The sequence below is a fragment of the Tamandua tetradactyla genome, chromosome 15 (assembly GCF_023851605.1).
Source record: "Tamandua tetradactyla isolate mTamTet1 chromosome 15, mTamTet1.pri, whole genome shotgun sequence".
In the NCBI taxonomy this organism is placed as follows: Eukaryota; Metazoa; Chordata; class Mammalia; order Pilosa; family Myrmecophagidae; genus Tamandua; species Tamandua tetradactyla.
Window position 1 is genome coordinate 72,891,608 of NC_135341.1, and position 17,208 is coordinate 72,908,815.

The following is a 17,208-nucleotide window of genomic DNA, read 5'->3' on the forward strand; positions in this document are numbered from 1 at the left end:
TTCAATAAATGCAAACCTTAGGTCTTCTGTAGAAACCTTTCAAATATGGGGGTCTGCTAAGGAGCATCTTATAAAGCATGAATAGATCATTTAGATTCTTTCTGGAGGGTAATAATTTTTTCCCACAGTGATGCTATGTTTGATGCTTTCAATATTGAACTTAGATGACACAAAAAGTCTTCAATAGCTCCTGAATACTGAGGGTAAGAGTATTGATTAAAAAAGAAAGAGTCAAATAAGGTCTCCTTGAACCACTCCCAAGTGATGTGACAGTGTTGCTGATTATTAAGTTGTGGGAGCTGCTGGCAGAGCATTGTATATTAGGCATCCAGCTTGCTTTCACTAGTATGTAATCTCTCAGGAAGAATGGTGATTGACATTCCTTTTTACATCACTGTGTGGTTTATGTATTTCTTTAAACTTTGTTATATACTGGGTAGGACCTGAATTTGGCAGAAGATAAAATTTTTCTTAAAAGCTTACTGTTTTCTTTAGATGACCTCTACTTGTACCATTGCCAGATTTATGTACTCAGACTCATGAATTCATTCTTTGATAAATCATGTTTTTCTTTTGTTATGTATGCATCCATTGGAATTCTTTCAGCTGTAGTTAATAGAGTAATTAAACATGGCTTAAATGTGACAGGGAGACTCTTACACAGAACGTCCAGAGAGAGACATAGTTCCAGGGTGGATTGATTTAGCAATGGTGCCAGAGCTCTGGATCAGATTCTCTATTATTTGCTTGCCTTTGCACTCATGTTGCAGGATGACTACTGCTTCTTTATAGAACCATACCCAAAATAAGGAAAGAATTGGGGGCTTTTTACTTTCAAGGATAAAAATATTTCCCAGAAGTCAAGACTACTTTCATGTCAGTGGTCAGAACTGACTCACGTGCTCACCTTTGAAACCATTTGCTGACAAACAGCAATGGGATTCTATAATTGACTTAGTTTAATCATGACTAGAAACAGGCCACCCTCCTTGACTACATTGCCACCACCAGAGACCTAACTAAAGTGAGCATTCTATTTGCAAAGTAGATGAGAACATATATTTACTGGGACTGTGCCTGCTATGATTTACCATGAGAAATTTATGTGTATATATTTAATTTTATCACCAAAAGCAGTACAAGTCTTCTTTGTTGTACCTGTAGATATATTTCCTTCTTGCATACTAAATTCAGTAAGACTTAATTGTAGTGTGGAAGATGTGCTCTAAGGTGTACTTTTTACAATTTTATCATTAAATATAATTACTGGAATTTTAAAATTTAACTTTACAGCAACAAATGGTCATTCAGAATGCCTACGACTATTAATAGGAAATGCAGAGCCACAGAATGCAGTAGATATTCAAGATGGAAATGGACAGTAAGTTTCACTAATTTTTAAATTATTTTTAGGATGTTTGTTAATCCTCATACTTTTACCCCTGTAGTAGTAAGGCTGTCGAAGTGCATAACTTAGTAACATCAGCTATAGTTTTTTAATCCAAGGATACTATAAATTAAAGTTGTATCATAGGCATATTTAGAAAACAAGCCATCACACTGTTTGTCATTCATAGAGTAGAGTCTTAAGTGGTAGCACTCAACCTATTCATGTTGTTGTTTAGGACTCCTCTGATGCTGTCTGTTCTCAATGGGCACACAGACTGTGTTTACTCACTGCTGAACAAAGGAGCAAATGTAGATGCCAAAGACAAATGGGGGCGGACAGCATTGCATAGAGGGGTAAGTAGAAATATTCCTATTTCCTTTTCAGAAGCTTTCATGACCACTTATTACCTAGACCTGAACTAGACTATGTTATTTTCTTCATTAATTTTTTACCAAATAATCTTTATTGTTTCCTTTAGTATCTTGCTTTTGACCCCCAATTTCGAACAACTATAAAGCTCAGATTAATTCAGAGAACAGTAATGTTGGAAGAAATTTTTAAAACCCTAAAGCATTAAGTAGAATTACGTCAATTTGTCTTGTTACAATTATCTCAACTGTTTTCTTATACATTTTTGTCTTAATTCTTTCACCTTTGAAATGCCATTATTTTCATTGAATTTTAAGCTCTGTCACTATTTTCATGCAGAGCTGCTGTAACTGAATTGTTGAACCACTTGCAATAAAAAGAATGAGTTCCTCAGAAAATGTTAAAATGAAGAAGTTCAACATGGCTTTAATTGGTGGGGGAGGATATGGTAAATAAAGTCTTTAAAAAATTTTTAGTATCTATAGTTGATATGTAGTACCCAGTAGGCAATTGTTTTTTCTTTCAGGCAGTTACAGGCCATGAAGAATGTGTAGATGCATTACTTCAACATGGTGCTAAGTGCTTACTTCGAGATAGCAGGGGCCGGACACCCGTACACTTGTCAGCTGCCTGTGGACACATTGGTGTTCTTGGAGCCCTTTTGCAGTCAGCAGCATCTATGGATGCAAATCCAGCCATAGCAGACAATCATGGATATACAGCACTTCACTGGGCTTGCTACAACGGTTAAGTATACAGATACAAACTTACGTTAGCTGCCTATTGTGTACTGAACAGAGACAATTAACTATAATATATTACAGTACTAATAAGAATGACTGTATATCAAACTTAAAGTTTAAGGTTAGTGAAAAAAAAAAGGTTAGGAACATTCTACTATGCAGTTATATCTCACTATTATTACTTGTCATGCTAAAGCCAAGCTAATACTTGTCAAAAGGTATTTTGAAATAGGTCAGGCCATGGTTGCTCAGGAGGCAGAGTTCTCGCCTGCCATGCCAGAGACCCGGGTTCAGTTCCCAGTGCCTGCCCATGTTAAAAAAAAAAAAGGTATTTTGAGATAAGCCATGACTAAGTTTAGAATCTTTTTCACACCTTTGCTTTAGTAAGTATTTTTCATTCTTTAAAGATGCTTTTGTAGTATTATTTCCAAAGGCTTTCATATATATGGTATGTTTGTATTTTGATATGTTCCTTTACTGAGTTCACTTATATTGAGTCAAAAAGACAAAGGTAGGAAAAATTAAATGTATTACATTCCAAACTGAAATCTGGGTATGTTTTCTGAGCATATTACAAGATAATATCCTTATATCAACACTAACATGTGTTCAGTGTTTTAAAGGAATGAAAATCCTAACAGATCATAAAAGTGGAAATTTTCATGAGTTAATTTGCATTAAAAATAACTTATTTTTAGCTTCCTAAAGGCTCACTGTCAGTTATTCTTTTTATAACTCTACAAAGATCATTCAGGGAACATAAAGCTATTTTTCGAATTTGGCTTATGAAAGAGTCAGTAATTAAAATAATTTAACTAATGAAGCATGGTGGGTTAATTTTTTCAAGTGTAGGGCCATAGATTTGATAATCTTAGAAAGCACTTGGATACATTATATATATAAGTATCATGCCTATCAGAGTTTGGGTTTTGGGCTTTAGCAGGAAATAGGGTTTTTAAAATTTGTTTTGAATTTGAATGTACGATAAGATTTAAATCAGTTACGATGGTATATCTACAAACTGTAGATCACTATTTTAACAACTTTCCCTCAAAATGTAGAGAAAATATAAATACCCCCTTTGTATAACTATCCACTCAATCAAAAAGAAAAACACTTAATTATCGGTTCTAAAATTTCAGCTGTCTTGCCAGAAAGTCAAGGTTTACTCTCCTGCTTCATGGGTCTTTGGGAGCCATTCTTCGGCAGATAATCTTGTTGAGTTATGGTGAAGAAGGAGAAGTCTGAATATTGCAAAATTATAGTTTAATTAAATGTTTTCCATAAGTATTTTTGAAAAACAGTATTTGATTTTCATAACAATCTTTGTGCTAAGGTTGAGAATTCTGTTCTGTTGTGAGAAAGTTTTGGGCTCTTGAGGATTGCTCCAGTTTCTTTTGGCCATCCTTCAACTCTGAGTTCTAATGGTACCACTAAAAGTTTTAATCGATTGATGTATTGCTAGTTCAAAAGGCTTAATTTAGTCAGTCATTTTTACCACCTCAGATCTTTAACCAAAACAGTTTTGAAAATTGTAAATTGTGTTTTGACTTCTTCTCATTTTTCCTTTTCAATCGTTAGAGTTTGTATTTAATGAGTATATGAAGTGACTAAAGGTTAGTTCTAAGCTAGAGAAGATATTACATTTTGCTGTTAAAATCTGATTTGTTTTTTGAAATATGACTTTAGATTTATAAGGGAATCCTGAGACATCTAATATAAAAATGGGAAAATATCCACGGATATTGATTTGGTTTATATGTCAGTGCTATAAAACTGCTTTGAAGCATAGATTTTTACTGTTCTTTTATATATGTATATACATATATATATATATATATATATATGTATGTATCAGTGAAAATTATTATGTAAATACACAGTAAGAGTATTTTTCCTCAGAAAACATAGAACATTTAGTTGTAAATACTTAGTAATATATGCCTTTTGGAGAGTTGTTATTGCGATATTTCTTGTCAGGTCTGTGTGGAAAGCGTTTTTTCCCTAAAGTGAGTTCTTACTCTGTTAAAGTGAATTCTTACTCTGTCCGTGCTTAATTTAGATTCTAAGTACGTTTTGTACAAGAGAAAGAATTTTGCATAAACTTGTTTGCCTGGTTGCCATTTAGAAATCATCAGATGTGTTTAATTTCCAAATTGTAGCAAAATTGCGATTATGAATTAAGCTGGAAGGAATTAAACCTGTTAGCTGTGTGCAGTAGGAGACTACATAGGCATTACTGTAAAGAATAACATTTTCAGCCAAAATCCTGTTTTATAATTTGGCATTCTGAGAGCAAAATATGTAAAAGGGTTTTACTTTGGTAATTATTGTGCAGCTGAGAAGAAAATGGGAAGCAGTTCAACAGAACAGAAAATAGCCTTTCTCTCAAATGATGACCAAGTTTTTAGAAAAGAACTGGTTTTACTTTGTAAACTTCAAAATTTTAGTGTTATGTAGTCATTCAATCACAGAACTTAAAGTACTTATTTGGTCCTTTATTAAATGGATCCATTTTTATGATACTCAGAGCATCATCAGAATATCCCTCTAAAACACAAGAAGACCAGTTTATCCTTCTGTCTTTCGTAAACTGGCATACAGAATGAGGAGATTGTCAGCTTGATATGCAATAATAAACTACTAGTGGTAACCAAGAGCCCCCCTTTTCTCAGGGTCTCTACTAAGATAGTGGATCTCAGGACCCCTTCACACTTAACTTACTGTGAACCCCAAAGAGCTTTTGTTTATGTGAGTTATAACTATTGATAGTGACTGTTTTAGAAATTAAAACTGAGAAATTTTAAGATATTTATTAATTTATTTTAGAGTAAACTCATTACATGTTAGTAACATTTTCATGAAAAATAGCTATTTAAAAAAAAATTTAGTGAGAAATTTAATAACTGGATTGAAAGAAGACACTAAGATTTTCATATCCATGACTGCATTCTTATCACCCCCAGAGTTCCCCAGACCACACTTTGGAAACTGCTGTACCTGGAGAATGGAAGGCTTTTAAATCAATACTGGACAACTTTCCATTACTATTTCTTTGTAACGAGTTTAACATGAAAGAGAGGGGATAAAAGCAACATTTCTCAACTCAGAACTGTCTGCATTTTGGGCCAGATAATTCTTTGTTGTGAGGAGCTGTATTATCATGTTTAACAGCACCCCTGGCCTCTACCCACTAGATGCCAGTAGTACCCCACCCCCATGTGTAATAAGCAGAAGTGTCCACACGTTGCCAGAATGTCCTGAGTGGCAAAATCACCCTACTACAGAACCAATGGATTAAGGAAAAGGAATGACAAAAAATGGAACATGTTATAGTTTCCTAAAAGTTACTTTTCCCAGTAAGAACAATTATAGGATAAAAAGACTAATAAAAGCTATTGTTTGAGAATGTTACAGTGATTAGAAACCGTAGTATCATTTTCTTAGCTAAATAATAAACCATGAAAATAAACTATGTACAAATCCTATGCGTTCCTAAAGTAGATCCTAAATAACTAACAGAAGGAAAGAAGCTGTACGATACTAGAAAAAAAGAAACGTGAGTGCAACACAAACAGTGAACACTATCGTAAACTGTGAACTGTGATATAATTATAATAATATTGATCCATCACTTGAAATAAAAGTACCTTGCTAATGCAAAACATTAATAATAGGGAAAACTGCATATGAGGGGATGTATGGGAAGTCTGAATTTTCTGCATGGTTTTTCTGTAAACCTAAATTTCTCTAATTTAAAAAAAAGGAGGGGGGAAGCAGCAGTTTTTTCCACAACAGTTAGTACAGCAGCTGTTTTTTGCTAAAAACCTAGCTTTGAAACTTAGATTAAGAAAATCTGAGATCTGGATTTTTCTGTTTTCAAAATTGCCGTTAAAAACTATTGACTTATGGAACCTTGAGTAGGACATGATATTTTGTTGGTTAGTCCAGAGTGATGCCCCGATAAATCCCAGAGTGATTTGAACAGTGAATAAAAAAGGATTTGCAAAGTCCCCTTTGGGGGATGGTGAAAACAGAGGAAAATTCAACTTCCCCAAGTTGAATTCTTGATATTCTCACAAGCAGTGCAGACAAACAAAGCTATAGACTGAGCTCCAAGTCTTGGGGTTTGTTCATATGAAACTTAACCCCACAAAGGATAAGTCAAGCCTACTTAAAATTAGGCCTAAGAGTTACTCCCAAGAGAACCTCTTTTGTTGCTCAAATGTGGCCTGTCTCTCTCAGCCAACACAACAAGGAAACTCACCACCCTCCCCCTGTCTAAGTGGGACATGACTCCCAGGGGTGTGGACCTTCCTGGCAACGTGGGACAGAAATCCTGGAATGAGCTGAGACTCAGTGTCAAGGGATTGAGAAAACCTTCTCGACCAAGAGGGGGAAGAGTGAAATGAGACAAAATAAGTGTCAATGGCTGAGAGATTCCAAACAGAGTCGAGAGGTTATCCTGGAGGTTATTCTTACACATTAAGTAGATATCACCTTGTTATTCAAGATGTAATGCAGAGGTTGGAGGGAACTGCCTGAAAATGTAGAGCTGTGTTCCAGTAGCCATGTTTCTTGAAGATTATTGTATAATGATACAGCTTTCACAATGTGACTGTGTGATTGTGAAAACCTTGTGTCTGATGCTCCTTTTATCTACCTTGTCAACAGACAAGTAGAACATATGAAATAAAAATAAATAATAGGGGGGACAAATGTTAAAATAAATTGAGTTAGGAATGCTAGTGATCAATGAAAGGGAGGGGTATGGGGTATGGTATTTATAAATTTTTTTCTGTTTTCATTTTTTCTTTTTCTGAATAGATGCAAATGTTCCAAGAAATGATCATGATGATGAATATGCAACTATGTGATGATATTGTGAATTACTGATGTTATATGTAGAACGAAATGATCAAAATAGGAATGTTTGCATTTGTTTGGTGTTTTTTGGTATTTAAAAAAATTTAAAAAGTAAAAACTATTGGCCTGAAAACTATCAGTAGTCGGTCGATATACCTGTCTTTTAGTGTATTATTATCATATCTAGGATATTATCTTACGGATAAACTTATAAGAATACACCAGGATCTGTATCAGAATGCTTCATTGTCATAATTTTAAAAATATCACAAAGGGGAAAAAAAACTAGTGATCACCTAGAAATCCATAATTAGAAATATTAGATCACATATACATTCTGATACCATGAAACTCTTTGAAGCATTTGATAAGGTATCTACAGATGTGTTATTATGCAAGGATATACATATATAGTTCATTAAGTGGAAAGCAAGTTGCAAAACCAAATAATCCCAGTTGTGTAAATTATCAAAAGAAGCTATTGTACTTCAAATCTTGAGTTTGTACTTTGAATTACAAAGCTCCTAAAACTAATGTTTATGGGTTCAATGAACTGGTTTTTTGTTTTTGTTTTTACTTCTTTATTGTATAGTATAACATATATACAAAGCAAAGAAGTAAAAAAGCAATAGTTTTCAAAACACTCTTCAACAAGTAGTTACAGGACAGATCCCAGAGTTTTGTCATGGGCTACTATACGATCCTCTTAGATTTTTCCTTCTAGCTGCTCCAGAATATAGGAGGCTAGAAGGCTTGAATGTTTTTTTATCATCACAATCAACTTTTTTCTTTCTTTTTTCTGAAAATTAGCATATATACAAAAAAGCAATAAATTTCAGAGCACAGCACTGCAATTGGTTGTAGAACGTATTTCAGAGTTTAACACGGGTTACAGTTCCATGATTTTAGATTTTTACTTCTAGCTGCTCTAAGATACTATAGACTAAAAGAGATATCAATTTAATGATGCAGCATTCATATTCATTTGTTAAATCCTGTCATCTCTGTATAACTCCACCATCACCTTTGATCTTTCTATCCCTCTCTTTAGGGGTGTTTGGGCTATGGCCATTCTAACTTTTTCATGTTGAAAGGGTCTGTTCAGTGAACTGGTTTTGATGTCTGATATTTGTTTACCTATTTAGGTCACGAGACTTGTGTAGAACTTCTTTTAGAACAGGAAGTTTTCCAGAAAATGGAAGGAAATGCCTTCAATCCATTGCATTGTGCTGTGTAAGTAAAGCCAGAATGAATCGGATTTGATTTGCATGTTTATGAAATATTCCACCACTGTGAGGGTGACCATCTTGTTACTTTACACAGGATAAATGACAATGAAGGTGCTGCTGAGATGTTAATTGATACTCTAGGTGCCAGCATTGTGAATGCTACAGATTCAAAGGGAAGGTAGGAATTCAACTCTATAGGAAATAGTTTTATTATTATTTTACTATTATTTTGAATTCTTAAATAGTTTTACTATTATTTTGAATTATTAAAGGGGGGGTTTTTAGCCGTTTTAGCCATTCTTCCTCTCTTTTAAATTTATTTGGAAATTTAAAGATTTTCCATTGTTTTAAGAAGTACCTTTGTCACCCAAAGATTCTTGCTAATAGATTTAACAGTTTTCTAAATAGGAATAGAATAAAGGCCAGAAGCGACTCCAGCAGTTGTAACAGATGTCAATATTTGAGTCAGAATTTATTTCTTTAAAAATTTCCTTTAACAGTATAATTTTTTTTTGTTTTAGTAATTTCATAATTTATGTTATGCATGTTCTAGTTTAATTAAGGCCTTTTCTATTATTAAAAGTACAAATATCTGTGGCAGAAATTAGTAAGCTCCATTAAGCCTATTTCTTTTCAAGCGGTGGATAGCCTAATATAATCCTTGAAAATTTTTCATCATAAATTAAAAGAATATTTTTTTCCAGAGTATATGGCATTCACATTTAGTCATGTATTTTAGTTTCTTTATATTGCAGAACTCCTCTGCATGCAGCTGCCTTCACAGACCACGTAGAGTGTTTACAGCTGCTGCTCAGCCATAATGCTCAAGTCAATTCTGTGGACTCTTCTGGGAAAACACCTCTAATGATGGCTGCAGAAAATGGACAAACAAATACAGTTGGTAAAGAAACTGTTTAAGGATTTTATTCATAAACATACACATATTTTATACATGTTGTTTATGCATAACAACATAACTGAGATCCCAAGCCTTCTGATTTCTAGTTCATTGCATTTTCCACTAGATATCTCACCACTCTTGAGATTTGAAGCCTTTCTACTTGCTGTTTTAGTGTCCTAGGCTGCTCGAGCAAATCCCTGCGTGGGTTGGCATAAATAGCAAGAATTTATTAGCTTACCGTTTTGAGTTTAAAAGAAAGTCCCAGTCAAGGCATCATCAAAGTGATGCTTTCTCCCTGAAGACTGTGGCATTCTGAGACTGGCTGCTGGTGATCTGTGGTCTTTTGTCACAGCGCAAGGCACGTGGCACTATCTCCTCATCTTTGATTGCTCTTAAGGGTTCTGTTGATTTCAGCTTCTGGCTGCTTCCTCTGTGGCTTTCTCTGTGTGTCTGAATTTTATTCAACTTATAAAGGACTCCAGTAATAGGGTTCAGATCTATCCTGATTGAAGTAACTGCATCAAAAAATCCTGCTTACAATGGGTTCACACTCATGGATTAAATTTTAAGAATGGATTAAATTTTAGAACATGTTTTGTGAGATACATAGAGCTTCAAACCACAACACCTCCCTATAACTCATTTTTTTACTTCGGGCCCACAATGTTTTTATTTGTCCTTGATTATTTCATTTTTAGCAAGGCACTGGCATTTACTGACCAAGGATACTGGCTCTTGATTCAAACTCCCTATATGTGAGTCCTAGATCTGCCAACTCTGTTAACTGATTCCTTAGTTTCTTCATTTGTTAAGTGAGAAAAATAAGAGTACCTATTTTATAGAGTTACTGTGAAGGTTAAGTCAGTATAAGCCCAGAGTATTTAAAATAGTATTTGGCATTTAATTAGCACCCAGGAAATAAATGCAGTTGCTGTTATTAGTAATCTATGACCTACATGGTACAATTATTCTATACAAGCCATATGACAATATAATATATATGGTATATATTAAAATATATTTCTTACACTTAGGTTTTTGCTAGAGAGAGATTTTTGCTTTGTATTTTCATTTCTCTATAGTGATGTTATCGGCAATCTAAAAGCATGTTCATAAACATAAAAATTGATGTACTTTTTCTTCCCAGAGATGCTGGTTAGCAGTGCTAGTGCAGATCTGACTTTACAAGATAACAGTAAAAACACTGCCCTCCATTTGGCTTGCAGCAAGGTATGTATACATTTTAAAAATGTGTTTTCATTGTTGAAATCAATAGTGGCATTACTGTTTTCCACTTCATTGAAATGAGCAGAGCTATGGGCCAAATTTTTCTAATAATCATTGCCATCAGGTTTATTTATCAAAAACATTGATTTTACTAGGCACCGTACTATGTAAAAGTCCCCAATAAGCAAAAATAAGTTTTGGAACACTACCCTAAATATAATTATTGTCTTCGTAATCTTAATTCTTGTCTTTTTCCCTTACTCCCACTTTACCAGCAGATGTTTGGGCAAATTCTTTTGTTTTTTTTTTACATGGGCAGGCACCGGGAATCGAACCCGGGTCCTCGGGCATGGCAGGCAAGCACTCTCACCTGCTGAGCCACCGTGGCCCGCCCATGTTTGGGCAGATTCTTAAGACTTTAAACCAAGATCATTCCTGGAATATGTATGGTGTTGTACATACTATATGAACTAGAGTTGGAGTGTGTTAATGTATAAATTTATCTTTAATGGTGTCCAGATGTTTTAAGGGTTATTTGCCATAATTTTAGGGTCATGAAACTAGTGCCTTGTTAATACTGGAGAAGATTACAGACAGAAACCTCATCAATGCAACCAATGCAGCCTTGCAAACGTGAGTACTTTCACTGTCTAGAGTATATATTGTGACCTGTAATTACAAAAATGGTAAATGGGTTGGTTTATTACATTTGACTGTTGAAATCAATCTCATGTCATAGAAACAGTTATAGAGAATAGTTTTTACAGCTGACAAAAAATTCATTTCTAAAATCATTACATTTAAGGCATGTAACTAAAAATGTTTATGAATTGAATCTTTACTAGGGCACTGGAAAGAAAAAAATTTCCCCCTCAGTCCATTTACCTGTATAATTTTCTTTAGGAAAACAGTACTAGTCTCTGTATTTTATAGAAAGAAAATGGAATAGTACATTATATTGAGAGTAGCGATAGATTGAGGGTAAGATGCTTCATATGTATCTGTATGCTAAAGAGGTTTAAGAAAGAATCAAGTTCTCAATAATGTAAGTAACCAGTCTCCAGGTCAACTGATAATATAGTTAGATCATCAGTATTGCCCATCATCCTCTCTCAGTTTCTGTTTCTATTCCACTTTGAGAGTTGGTAAAAAGAGAGAAATCTTAGAACACCGGTTCACAGCCTTAGGTCAGTCACATCCTTTGAGCCTCGAAAAATGAGCTATGGAGCCTGTAAGCTGTTTTCAAAGCCTGTTAGAATTTGTGCTGTTTGGAATTTATCATTTTAATGTATATTCTATGTATTTGCCAACCTCATTTCTTCCAAAACAGCAACACTTAAGGATGTGATGTGTTCAGTTGGTGAAATCTTTTTAAACATTGAATCTTAGAGAACAGAAGGGTTTAGTGATGGTGGAAATTTGCTGATGGGGTCTGATTCTTAATTTATACACATTGCTAAGGTGTGGTAGTGCATCGCACAGAGGTTCTGCTGCTTTCACCAGTCTTCATTGCTTTTAGGTCCGTATACTTCAGGTTTTTGCCTCTGGGTTTTCACGGCCTGGCAAAAATGCTTTTTTTAATTTTTTTGATTGGTTTTTTGAAAAACAAGATGTGTTTGTGTGTGTTTTTGTACATATGTGTGCATATATATAATTTTTCCCCTAGACCTCTGCATGTTGCTGCCCGAAATGGGCTAACAATGGTGGTTCAGGAACTTTTGGGGAAAGGAGCAAGTGTGCTTGCAGTAGATGAAAATGGTAAGTAAGTTCTTTATTCTCTTTATTCCATCTGTATCTTAGCAGAAGCTTTTATCTTCTGATGTTCCATATTTGAAGTAAACTATTAGATTTTTTTAATTGGTCAAAGAGGAACAACGAAAATTAATATTGAATAGAAGTTATTTTCTGGCAAAGGGAAACAAGAAAAGTCTATATAAAAGATGAACAAGATGGACTTGTAAATTCTGATATCACCTGTTAAGCCAGAATTAGTGTTTACTCTTTATGATCTTTGTTTATCTTAGTAAACAACTCATTCTTTCAAAAAATATTTATCAAGGCCCTCTAGTGGTATGTTCTTATCTAAAGCCAATCCTTCCACTCATGTACTAGATTTTCTCCCCTTTTGCCTACTCACCAACCAATATAACTAGGAGTTCTTCCCTTTTGTAGCCTGAAATAATGATTTTTTGCTCTCTTCCTAGATTATTCCTGTATTGTACGAACATTTCTCTCATTGTAAGAAAAACTTTAATCCCACTACCTCTGCCAGCTATTGAGGTATTTCTCTGTTCGTTTTTGCAGCAAAACTAATCAAGACTTGGCTCTTATTGCTGTTCCCAATTACTCTCTCATTCTCTCTCAAATTCTCTCCCGTAAGGCCTTTGTTCCCACCACTCAGCAAAACACCCCTCAGGATCACCAGTGACCTCCACAATATTAGAAGTCAATTCAATTCTCTTACATGACCTATCAGCATTTGGCACAACTAATTGATCCTTTGATATACTTTCTTTACTAGATTTCAGGACCCAACACTTTCTTGATTTTCCTTTTACCTTATTAGTTATTCCTTGTCCATTTCTTTTGCAAAGTTTTTCCAACTTCCGAATAATATTGGAGGGAAGTTGGTTTGTTTTTCTTTCCCCATCTGTATCCATGCTCTCAGCAAGCTCATCTAGTACGTGGGTTGTAAATAATACCTGTATTCTAGAATTCCCCTATCTCTAGGCCAGAACTTACATATTCTCCAGATATATTTATCTATCTGCCTAATTGATAATTCCATATGGATATCTAATGAACAGCTCCACCCTAACACATTCAGACTGAACTGCTGATTTTTTTTTATTACCCACAGTTTTCTTGATCTTAGTTGATGACATTTCCTATCCTTGTGGTTCTGAGGCCTAAAACCTTAGAGTCATCCATTGCTCCTCTCTCTCTCACACTGAGTGAAAGAGAGGAATAATGGATACAATCTATCTGTATGTACTATTGATTTCATCTCCAAAGTATGTCCAAAATCTGACCACTTTTTTTTCCTTCATTGTTACCACCTTGGGCTGAATCTTTAAAAATATGTGAAACACATTGCTCCATTGAATCTTACTTATGGTCCTTATAATAGTCTACAAGGCCTTCCATGATGTATTCCCCACCCTGTGACCTCTCCAACCTCATCTTCTACTCTTCTCCCTTTTCTCATTCCTTCCTCCATGCCAGCCCCTGCACACTGGGGATATGTGTGCATGGTGGTCTTTGTTCTGGGAATTCTTCTGCCTGGAATTCCCTGACCCGAGAATCTTTTAATTCAAATTTCGTATTCTTGATGAAGCCTATCCTGACTACCCTATTTATTACACAGCTTGCTGTGTATGTATATCACTGCATTTTCAATCTTTCTTAACCTGTTCTACTTTTTTTTTCCATAGAGCTTATCTTTTGACATACTGTATATAGATATGTTTCTATTATATTGATTGTATGTTTCCTCACTAGAATAAATATAAACTCCATGAGGGCAGGGATCTTTGTCACTGCATTCACTGATATAGCCTATGTGCTTGGAAGAGTGCCTGCCACATAGTGGGAGCTCAGTGAATATTTGTTGAATGAGTGATTGTGCCAAGTACTGCGCTAAGTTCTGAGGATGTAAGGATTCTGAGATAAGGCAGGGTCCACTCCTTTGAATGGAGTCAAGAGTATAAACAGGCAGTTACGATGCTCTTGAAGTAGTTTCACTGGAGTAAACCTAAAACACTATGAGAGCACATAAGAAGGATCTTCAAACCCTGTCTTGAACAACCAGGAAAGACATCTCCAAAATGTGACTGGGAAGCTAAACTGCAAAGAACAAGTGGAAGGTGTGAAGGGAGCTTTCTGAGCAAAGGGTAACAAGCTGAAATACTGCCAATACTCTGTATTTGCAATAAAGAGGATTGCAAATATTGAGTTAGTTCAGAGTCCTTTGAATCAGGTAGCAAGGGATCTGTGCTTTGGGAAGATAGCAGTTATTCTAAAGGGGAGCAAGACTGGGATAGGGAAATAATTTAAGAGTTATGAGAGCAAATTAAGATAAAAACATTGTGAATGAAAAGATAAAGAGAGTTTCTAGAAATCTTACAATGGTAGCTTCATTTGGACTTGATGAAAGAGTGAATGAGTGAGGAAGTTGCACGCCATCCAACTGGCTTGGAAAGCCATGTGGATAGATTTGCCATTGATTGAGATGAGGAATGTAGGAGGAAGAATTGGGTTCATTTTGGGGACATGAGAAAAGTTCACTGGAACATTCCAACTAAGCAATTGTATATACGGATTATGGCTGAACCTAGAGATTTGAGAATTATCAGCATATGTGGCCATTGAAATCCATGGAGGCAGTGTTATCACCTAGCAAGCCAAATTCAGCCTCATCTAGGTTTAAAATAAATTTTTATTATCAATATGTTAACATTTTTAGAAATACAGCTGCTATATAGATTAAAATCAGGAGTCTAAAATGATAATAGCCCATATGAAATATTTGGCCATATGTGAGACTGAAGCAATAGCTAACATTTGCTCATATGCAAGTCTGTGTTGATCAATGTCGAGATTTTACACATCTGAATAGTCCTTGTAAGAAGTGGGAGGATTGATAGAAATAGATCATAATGGAGGTCACGGGTGACCTGGGTATCTTCTAACATACTTTGCAGTGTGAAACCAGTAGTCATGGTTCAAAGTTGACAAGTTTCAGTAACACTAATCTCATTTTATGATTGATTCTAGACTTCAGAATAGTGAGATTTATGATTCTAGACTTCAGAATAGTGAGATTTATAAATTCCTCCATTAACAACAGGTGTTGAAGATTAATTGGTTTCTATAGTCTAAGTAGAAAGGTAGAGGACAGACTATTCTGTGCCTTGTATTCACTCTTAAGTCAAATGATATTTCAATGGGATTTCTGGAGGAGTTGGAACATAATTGTATTTGTATAAGGTCGGCAAGAGCCTTGTCCTCGAGGAGTTTTCTTCTCTTACAATTCTCTGTAGATGACCATACCAAATCCACGCTGAGAGGAACCTGTGCTTGTTCATATTCTGACTAGGAAACACTCTTTAGGCACTCATCTCTCCCAATCCCTGCTCTCATCTTAGGCATCATGACTTGTCTGCTGAGTTGTTCTGCTTGTCTGCAGCTGCAGCAACAGACACATTTCAGATCTTCAGAAGAGCCCTTTAAAGAAATGTGGGCAGTAAAGCACTCTCCTAGTCACTAACCAAAAATATGAATGTGCTTCACCCATTCCTGCCAGCCTTGTAGGGGCATCACCTATTCCCTTTAACCCTCTACAAGATGGGAAATTTATGAAAAATTTTTCATCCAATAGCATGGATGAAAATAGAAAATATATAGGAGAACTGGAAACAGCCAAAAGCCCAATAAGAAAATGGATAACTAAACTGTGGTGTAATCACACAATGAAATATTATATAACAAAGAAAATGAACAGTCTACAGCTATATACAGCAACATGGTTGAATTTCACAGACATAATGTTAAGCAAAGAAGCTGGATATTAAAGAATGTAGACTATGTGATTCTATTTATATTAAGTTCAGAAAAAGTAAAAAATGTGGTGCTCATGAATACAAATAGAAAGGGAAAGCAAAGCTATGATTACAATTTAAGTGAGGATAGTAGATAACTTCATGGGAGGGGAAAGGGGTAGCAATGGGTAGGGAACATGGGAAGCTTCTGTTTAGCTGATAATATTCTCTTTCTTGACCTGAATGGTGCCTATACAAATGTTTTGTGATAAATCATTCAGCTGTTTAAAAAACAAATGTGAGTTTTTTATAAAGGTATGCTTTTTTGTTTGTGAGAGTTATAAAACATGAGTAAATGTAATGATAGGAAAAAAGCGTCTAGATGTGCAAAAACAGATGATGCTGTAGACTAAAACATTGTTATTTGCTACTAAATATGTTACTGGTTTTATATGGCTTAAAACAATAAAGTTCTGTATGGTATAATCAAAACTTTGTATCATAGTGTTCTCACAATCTTCTCTACCACTTTATCTTCAAGATTGGGCCTTATCCCAACTACGATACCAAATGCTGCCTTCCTCAGTTTGTTATATTGATACTTTGTGGGGTCTTATGGTTAAGATCAGTCTTCTGCTAAAGAAAGAAATAGTTAGAAAGAAAACTGTTTTCTTGACTTAAGAGTTTTAAAAATTTTATGTTTAGTTTATCCACTGTGTTTGTTTAGTGGACTTAACTGTGACTCCAAAAGAAAAGTTAAATTGACAATCATGTCCCCATTCATTTAACATGTATATTTTAGCACCTACTCAGAGCCTCATTCATGAATCTGTAGACATGTAGATTTCTCAGCATGTAAACATTTGTGTAACTGAATTAATGGTAAGTTTTTGTTCACTGTTCTCAAGTAAAATTTATCAGTCTGTGTTTTTTCTACATTCTA

At 34.9% G+C, this 17,208-nt stretch overlaps 1 protein-coding gene across 18 annotated transcripts in view; it reads left to right on the forward strand.

Moving 5' to 3' along the window:
* The window catches only part of ANKRD28 (ankyrin repeat domain 28), a 263,653-nt gene that overhangs the window by 244,421 nt on the left and 2,024 nt on the right, over window positions 1-17,208 (forward strand). For all 18 annotated transcript variants that reach the window (XM_077130054.1, XM_077130056.1, XM_077130060.1 and 15 more), the window contains 9 exons: window positions 1,294-1,381; window positions 1,626-1,743; window positions 2,286-2,505; window positions 8,514-8,601; window positions 8,692-8,775; window positions 9,353-9,498; window positions 10,646-10,728; window positions 11,276-11,358; window positions 12,392-12,483. In XM_077130054.1, the coding sequence (XP_076986169.1) occupies window positions 1,294-1,381; window positions 1,626-1,743; window positions 2,286-2,505; window positions 8,514-8,601; window positions 8,692-8,775; window positions 9,353-9,498; window positions 10,646-10,728; window positions 11,276-11,358; window positions 12,392-12,483 (1,002 nt within the window). The remainder of the gene's footprint in view (window positions 1-1,293; window positions 1,382-1,625; window positions 1,744-2,285; window positions 2,506-8,513; window positions 8,602-8,691; window positions 8,776-9,352; window positions 9,499-10,645; window positions 10,729-11,275; window positions 11,359-12,391; window positions 12,484-17,208) is intronic.